Source organism: Streptopelia decaocto (genome assembly GCF_964273445.1).
Source record: "Streptopelia decaocto genome assembly, chromosome: 14".
Lineage (NCBI taxonomy): Eukaryota > Metazoa > Chordata > Aves > Columbiformes > Columbidae > Streptopelia > Streptopelia decaocto.
Window position 1 is genome coordinate 14,568,286 of NC_138669.1, and position 8,529 is coordinate 14,576,814.

At 50.2% G+C, this 8,529-nt stretch overlaps 1 protein-coding gene across 3 annotated transcripts in view; it reads right to left on the bottom strand.

The window, feature by feature from the left end:
- Positions 1-452: 452 nt before the first annotated feature.
- Positions 453-8,529, bottom strand: part of GGT7 (gamma-glutamyltransferase 7) — a 21,627-nt gene continuing 13,550 nt past the window's right edge. For 2 of the 3 annotated variants that reach the window (XM_082065824.1, XM_082065825.1), the window contains 6 exons: positions 8,183-8,271; positions 7,270-7,422; positions 6,649-6,766; positions 5,789-5,926; positions 4,727-4,826; positions 453-3,256 (listed from right to left, as the gene is read on the bottom strand). In XM_082065824.1, coding sequence (XP_081921950.1) covers positions 3,093-3,256; positions 4,727-4,826; positions 5,789-5,926; positions 6,649-6,766; positions 7,270-7,422; positions 8,183-8,271 — 762 coding nt within the window. In that variant the 3' untranslated portion in view covers positions 453-3,092. The remainder of the gene's footprint in view (positions 3,257-4,726; positions 4,827-5,788; positions 5,927-6,648; positions 6,767-7,269; positions 7,423-8,182; positions 8,272-8,529) is intronic. The other variant, XR_014185434.1, reaches the window with a different exon arrangement.

Sequence of the window (8,529 nt, forward strand, 5' to 3'; positions counted from 1 at the left end):
CCCGTGTCGGGCGCTGTGCCCCACACCGCACACCCCACACCGGCAGTGGGACCACAACCCCGCAGCAGCTGCCCCAGACGCAGCAGCGGGAGCAGCGCCGGCTCCAGCCCCTCTCGCTGTCCGGGCACTGATCAGGACTGCGATGGAGCGTCCTCGTCCCCGGATGGGGGGCAGCGGTGCTCAATTCTGCCTCATCTCTCCTGCAGGGTTTGACACACTGATCGGTGCTCGGTGCACACAGCGGTATCTACAGCTACCGAGCACGGCTTGTTAACTGCGTCATGAACGGCAACAGCCTTTGTGAGAGACGTCGACCAGCTGAGCCAACACTGAGCCGCAGAGCCCGTCTCCAGCTCATCCCCACGCAAAACCCAGCGCGGAAACACGGGCAGAGACACGCCGATCACGTTCTAGATCATAACAGTCACATTTGACAAAGGCGTCGCTTATTTATTTATTTATGTTTTTGTTTGTGCCTTTAAAATTTCCTTATTGTTTTATCAGTCACTTTATATTTTGCACTCCGTGTTCTGAGCTCCTCACCAATACTGTCATGTGCAAGTTTCAGGACAAATTCGCTTCAGAGCTGTTAGACGTCTGCAATAGCCGGGTTGGAATCAATGCAGTTACTCTGCACACACACGTCTCCAGGATACAGCCCTGTATTTCACAATGTCCGTCTCACCTGCACAGAAGGAAACATCGGGTATTTCCTGGTACTGCACATTAAATTAACCAGATCTCATCACAACAGATGGACTCAAAGTATCGGAGACACTGGGCCAATTGGCAGATTAATGGTTCCCATATCGAATACATCTGTGCTGTACTTGATGCCGCTTTTAAACAGAAAAAAAGGGAAATAATTCAAATTGGTTTTACTTCTTTCAGCCATGACCTTAGGGGCCTCAGTCACATCTTCCTATTTTATTTTATTTTTATTTTATTTTATTTTATTTTATTTTATTTTATTTTATTTTATTTTATTTTTTGGTGACACGGGCCGTTTTCCAGCAGAGCCGTCAGGAACACGCTTTATCTTAAAATTCTGAATAACTGCTGTGAAATTGCACCTTGAGGTGTGCAAGTGCCCTTATGAATCAGGACCAGAGTCCTGGACTCCCAAATGAATACACAGTTCCCAGCATCAGAAGTAAGTTGGCAAACTCATTTAATAAGGAGGAATTTTACCTTTCAGAGTGTTCTGTGACATTCCATGCAGAGTACTGAAGGAACAACGACTTGGCCCCTTATTTTGCGGCTGTGCTCAGTAAACCCCCGTGCCTGAGGGACGGATCCCTGCTGAACTGCACCCGAAAACCCCAAGTTTCCAGCGGTGGGATTGAACACACAGAACCACAGCCTCCCCTCCCTGGGAAACCTGGGGCTCTGCTCCAAGACACGACAAGATTTAGGGACGCAGTGACTAACTAGTGCTGATGACAGGAAAGTCAATAACTTGATGTTCCTAGGGTGAATAAAGTCTCTTCTTGCCCTGCAGGCAGCACGGTGGCACAGAAGACAACGTCCCAAAGACAACGTCGTACTTCCCCCCGCTCTCAGCTGAGGCCACTGACACATTGCAACAGAAATACCGTCCATGCTCCCGTCTGCCGGGCTCTGTCTCTGTCCTTCCTGGGCACAACCTGCAAGGCCTCGCATCAGGTGCTTTGAGATCCTCAGCTGGCAGGAACGATCAGCCCGATGATCCGCCGTAGCGCCCCGGCTGCCGCAAAACGTCCGTGCGCTCCCCGTGTCACACGGCAGCGGCGCTCGAGGGCGCGGTACAAACCGGGGGTGTCAGCGGGGCCCTCGGCAGGAAGGTTGGGGTGACAGGTGTGATCATCAGATGAAAGACCAAGACAACCATCAGCAGACATACATACATGATATGTACAGTGGCCATAGATGCATTTGCTCTATGAAGGAAATAATAACAGTTTAAGCTGCAGAAAATTATCAGATTCCAGAGTTTTTTAGTGCCAGGTGTCTGTAAAACTTGCCGGTAAAAAGAGAAGGAAATGTTCAAATGTGGGCTGAGTGAAGTGATGCAGCTGTCAGATGTGGTATTATTTCTTCACTCTGTTTCAGACAAGAAATGCAGAAGTATGCTTCTATTTTGCACTATGTGCTCTGGACAGAAAATTATCGCAGTAGTGTTCGGTTTGGTTTGTACCTTTTCTCTCACTCTCTTCAGCTTTTCCAACAGAGCCACCAGTATCAAAACAGGGAGCGAAAGCACAGGTGTGGATTTAGCAGGCAGCCAATCCCAAACCTCTCTGTGGGGATCAGGCGATTTGGGCTTTCAGAGCGGGCAGAGACACGGCAGTGTAAGGAAACCTGAACCCACCCAAACCATTGATTTTCAGTCTGTGGGTTTTTATAAATCTGGAGAGTACTGCTATGATATCTCCAAAAAGTATCTCAGAAAATGAAGCTTAAACTTACCATGGAGGAGGCTGAACCTCTGTAAGAAAACTATCGGGGGGTCCACAAGTAGTTAGAGGTTGAAACCCACTGCTCTGGTTACAAAGTCAGGCTGACAGCCGGTCAGGTGTGTGGTGATGTGAGAAAAGGAACGAACGCAGGAGGCTGCACGCTGCTTAAAATCAGCTGGTCCATACGGCGCATGAAAGGACCCCCCGATACTCCAGATACAGGCAGCTACACACACTACATTAGGCTGTATTAATTATTGGCTTGCACAGGAGGCAAAGAATGAACTTGGGACAGACAAGGAGATGAAGATGATGGTAGCAGCAGCAGCAGCTTTTTCCTTTGCTAATGTTCCTGCTGGCTAGAACTGGGCTTTTGAAAAGACTAAAAATATTAGCAAGACTCTGCCGAAAGAAACAAGTGTGCTCCCCGCGCTCCTCTAACAAGGACCGGGCTGCTCGCCATTCGAATCATTAAAAGATAAAAAAGATCAGAGTGCCGTGTTGGGCTGCGAACCCCTCTGGTGTCGTCCTGGTGGGGAGGGCGGAAGGTCCATGGGCGGGTGTGCAGGGCCCCGGCGGGAGGGCCGTGTCACAGCACGCACGGGCCCCGCCGGCGCCCCAGCCCCGCTCAGCGCACACGCCGCCGCCGAGCTGCTACGACACGGTGGCTCCGGCAGCATCCGCGCTCCTGGGGTCCTTCAGGCCAATGATGAAACTGTTGGTTCTCCTGGCCCCGTGAACCAGGGAGAGCACTTCGACTTTGTCCACTTGGTGGCCCCTGGCTACAAGAAATTCAATGTCTTCTTCAGAAAACTCACCTGTAGGGGTTTTAAAAGAGGAGTTTGTAACTGAAACCACTGCTGCCGCTCACGCCAAGCTCTGTGCTAGCCCTGCTGGGGTGGACGGTGCCATGGAAGCGCCTGCGGCCCCCGGGGTCCCAGCTGGGCCGAGCCCAGCGCCAGGACCAGCGCTGCCGCCGCTCAGAGCCGGGCAGAGGGAAACAAGGGGATCCAGGAGACCATTTACAGATGGAGAAGATCCTCCTCTTTGCAAAAATGGGGAAAATAATTTGTTGGCACCTATTGTAGTCATTCGGCTTACAGAACACCAGGCTGTTGCTGCTCTTAGGAGCTTAGGGACAAATGACAGTATTAACAGTTACGAGGGAGAATAAGATGCAAGGCAACTCAGAAGTAACAGTAGTAAAACAAGTTGTCAAATGACAAACTTCGTGATAAGCCTTCCAGCTTCCCCTTCATGCATTTCTCAATCTCCCAGCCATCCACCTGAGGCTGTTTGCTCCTCTGCCTTCATTTTGTGTATTTGGTGGTTTGTCATTTCTGTATGAAGTGCCTGAGGACACGAGCTGGGGATGCAGCTGGACAAACCCAGCAGGCACACAGAAATCCCACAGTTATTTAAGCTCTATACAGTGCAGATATATTGCATAGATCTTGTTGAAGCCAAATGTCCAACCCCCAAAATTATGACCTTTTGAAGTTTCAGATTTGTTTGAATTACATTCTAGTTTCCAAGCCTGTGGGTCACACTCCACAGGCATTCTTAGATTTTCCTCCAAAATGTGAAATCCTAGAAACTTTGGCTATTTTGTGTCAAATTTAAACCGAATTTCACTTATGGTTCACTCTGGTAAGGTATGGGGCTTTGTAAAAACACCAGCCAGACCAAGACTTGCAAGAACAAGGACAAGAGCCGGCAGTGCCGTCTCCAGAGGGTCAGCACGGATGCTGCATTTCCAGCACTGTCAAGCTACAAGCCTTGCTGCAAGCCTTGTCTTCTCCCCGGCTGGTGGCGTTGAGGGACATGGACTGGAAGGTGAAAGAATATCATTCACGGCAGTGGTAATAAAGTGTATGCAGAGCTGGCAGCTTTCAGGAACTGTCTGGGTGAAGCTGTGGTTGCACTCTTGTTTATTTGGATGTCCTCAATGGTGTCATATCAGATTGCCAAAAGGTTTTAAGGACAGCCGGAGTGCTGCCAGGAGGTGAGCGGGGACAGAGGGAGGGATGGGGAGAAGCGCCCTACGGAGTTTGGACAGGCAGTGTTGGAGGGGTCAGGGAATGTTCCCAAGACACGAGGGAGAGGGCTCGGCGAGGGCTGCAAGCTCTGCGGACACCAGGCTGCTGCTTCGTGTCTTCCCCAAAACCCCCCGCGCCCCCTGGGGACCCCAGACCACGGTGTCCCCCCAGCAGCGCGCCAGGACACCCGGCTCCTTTTCTAAACACCCTGGAGTTGTTGGCTGCACAACTCCCAGTGTCCATACTCACTGTCGACCTGCAGGGTGTCAGACTGAAGCTGTGGGTGAAGTCGACCAAGTGACAAACTTTCACTCAGATTCTTGTTAAATGTTAACACATTTACCAAAACCTGCAAGAGAATAAAAGATCTTCAGTAATTTTAAGAAGTAAAGAGAATAGGGGAAGCCAGCTTCTCGGGCATCCCTCTTGTTGGCGGCTTCAACATTTGCAGACGCGGCAGGCGAAGAAGATTCTGAACCGTTCACCAAACAGCATGAACTAACGCAGGGTTTCACACACACACAGAGACCCCTGAAATACAGCCTGTACGCTGCTGCTGGAAAAGCGGTGCCTTCTCAGGGCTGCCTGGACTGCTTCTCACATAGCTCCCGCTAACTTAGGAGATTGGTGTGTCGGAACGTGATGTGATCTCTAAATACGTGTTTGTTACAGCCAAAAGCTCAGGACAAGACTTCTCCAAACAAAGCATTAGGAAGCAATGGTTGGCTTTAGTTTTGCTCTGAATAATGCCTTCCAAAAGGTAAGGAAAATGGGAGCCAGCTTCGCTTGTGCCTTTCTTTTTAGCAGTCCATTGATGTTGAGCGTATAATCACGCTATATGCAAGTACTTCTCATTATCATAAATCATAAATTAGGAGGAGCTGCCCAATTTCTAGCACATGCTGAGGAGGGAGGAGTTCATTTGGGAATGTGCTAAAAGGAGCATTTCATAGGGAAAAGCACTAAAGGGCTGCCAGTCTCTGAACACAAAATGCTCCTGTTTCCCTGATGATCCTTATGAAGAGCTTTGAACAGGTATTAGAATGACACAAAACCATCACACATTTTGCCAATGTGCTTTTCCTCTATAATTGTGAGTGGTGCAACCAGGAAAGGTACAAGAGAAGTAAATCGGTAGCTCTGAGAAATTTGAAAACCCAAATGTGTGGAGCTGGTGACATAAAAGACTGAACTAGTGATCCTGCGGCCACCGGTTCCAGCGCAGCCGGGGATGCCGGGAGGGCAAAGTCTGTGCTACGGGGGGACCCTGCTCAGCGCGGAGCCCAGCGCGGCTCCGAGGGCAGCACCCACCTGAACGATGCTGCTCAAGGCTTTGTCCCCGTTGTTTGCTCCCAGACAAAGGTACGTCCCGCACATCCCCTTGGACGGTCTCACGATGGTGGGCAACAGGAAAGACAGGGGCCGTTTCCGAGGCTGGATGAGGTTTTGCTGCAGTTGAAGAACAGACACACCAAAGAATTTCAACAAGGTGCCTAAAGCTTTGCTGGTGCTCAGGTTGTGCAGGTTAACTTCTTACTCTTTATGCTTCAGCCAGCAATGGCATTCGTGTAGTTTTACAAGGCTGACACCCTCACTGCCGCGATAACGCGCTCTGATGTTAACAGGATTGTCCCATTTCACACCGTGGCTCTCTTATATATAGAGAAGGTATATAGAGCCATTTGCCCACTGCTAAAGTATGAGCCCAGCAGAGTGGATGGTTTTACAACACCAGGCAAGAAGCAGCAACACAGCAGCACTGGAAGCCACCAGTACTGGTCTGTAATTGTTTCATCCAAAAACCTGGAGATTTTTTTCATGCTATCTTTTAATTTTAAACCTGCAGAGCATCAATTAATAAAGAGAGTCCTTAATTCAAGTCGAGAGAAAAGGATGGTTGCTCTAAAGTGCATCTGGACTGCAGGGAAAATAGCCAGCTAAAATGTGCAGTATTGTTTGATAAAACTGCATTATAATAATAACTGATACACATGAAGCCTTCTGTTCACTCTGTTTCAGTGGCTCATATAATAAAAAAATAGGAGCTTTCTACAGACTGTTGCATCTCAGTAATTAATAAGGTATTAAACAGCCTCCCTGTTGTGGAGATGAGAATAAAATTGAAAAAATATGGTGCAGACAGCTCAATGTCATCTCATGTCATTCATTACCGGTCTGGGAATGGAGTGGTTCGTTGTTTTGTTTTGCCAGGAGAAGTCCAACATCTGGCTGTTCAGGAGCACTCCGGAGGGTGTCATTATTCCACTGCCAAACGGACGGTTCAAAGAACTGAAAGAAGCACAAAGAAATCTCATTAAAATCCTCCCAGAGGTTCTTGTACACCTTGAGGCTTTCACAGCTCCAATTTTTTGTCCCATCTTGGCTTGATAGAGACTCCTCAGTAGCTCTTCAGGGCTGGTTAGATGTGAGGAAAGCCTCCATGTACTTAGGAGCAGCAACCACATGGGCGACAGCAGCTCTGTCCCTCCCTGTGTTTAAGGATTCCCCTCTACATGACAGATCTGTCTCCATGCCCCCATCAGTCCTCAAATTTGGCCATGACCTCTTCTCCAGGGAGCAGGTTCAGGCCAGTCCAGACATGTTTCGCTGTGAGAGGTGTAGGATCGCACAGAGCAGAGCATTCCTCCATTCCCCCACCCCTCCTCTTGCGGGACTGAGACAGAGCAGCCCAGCTGCTCCAGCTCTGGTCCCCATCCCGTCCTGGTGAACCCACCTTCTCTCCTGCTCCCACCCTCCGAGTCCATCACGGAGGGACAAAGCGAATCCTTTACCTTACAGCCGCCACAATGAAGTCATCGGGTCCCATGACAAGGACCTGGCTAGCAGCGGGGCCGCTCTCCACCGAGAAGTGAGGCACATGGAGATCAGACGAGAAGGACTGGGAGTCATTAATCAGCTGGCGCAGGGAATTAGCTTCTGATTTGCTTCAGCAATGAGGGAGGGAAAGAGGAAAGCAAGCCATGAGCCTAGGAAGCCAAACAGCTCTTGGTCTCTTGTTGGGAGCACAGCTACTGGCTACTGGCGGCATGCCCCTGAAATGGGGCTGGAGCTGAGGACAGGGAGCTGCTCCGGTTCCCGATGGAAGGAGACAAGCTGGCTCAGCCCGTGCGGAGTGGCAATGCCGCCGAGCTCTGGGCTCTGTGTGCTGTGGCGATCTCAGCCGCATGGGGAAGGGCTGGCACCCCCGGCTGAGGGCCCGTCCTCCGGCAGGAGGGCAAGTCAGGGGCAGCCTGGGGCCACCAGCCACAGATGAACCTGGCTGGGCTGAAACCCCCGCCTGGCCTCTCCCGCACGGCTGGGTGTCCTGCAGGGGCACTGAGCCCCAGGGTGGGGAAGGGAGAGCCAGAAATGTGCATGAACGGTCATGACCATGTGGATGGCTGCTTATATGACCTGCTGAGGAGGAGCATTTAGAAGGGTGAAAAAGCAGGAGGAATCCTGAAGATGAAGCTGGTTCCAGGAAGCCTCCACGTGAGGACATCCCACGACCCCCACCCAGAGCCCCCTGGAATCAGCTGTGATCCCTGTGGACAAGTGAGCCCTGGGAGGACACTGAAGTGTCCTCAGTAGGACAGAGACAGGAAAACCTCAGGTTTCCCTGGGCACTGAAAAGAGCAAATCCAGGAATGACATCCAAACCACACACCTTGCAACTGTCACCTTACCCGTCAGCCTCAGACCTACCTCACCATGTCTTCTGCAGCGTGAGTGATGGACACGTCACCAGATGGGTCTCCCAGGTTGCTAGCCAGACTCAGGGCTATTTTTAATGTCTACATTGAACACAAAAGAAAAAAAGAAAGAGAAAGACAGAAAGACAGAAAGAGAAAGACAGAAAGACAGAAAGAGAAAGACAGAAAGGGAGAAAGGGAGAAAGGGAGAAAAGAGAGAAAGAGAGAAAGAGAGAAAGAGAGAGAGAAAAAGAGAGAGAAAAAGAGAGAGAGAAAGAGAGAGAGAAAGAGAGAGAGAAAGAGAGAGAGAAAGAGAGAGAGAAAGAGAGAGAGAAAGAGAGAGAGAAAGAGAGAGAGAAA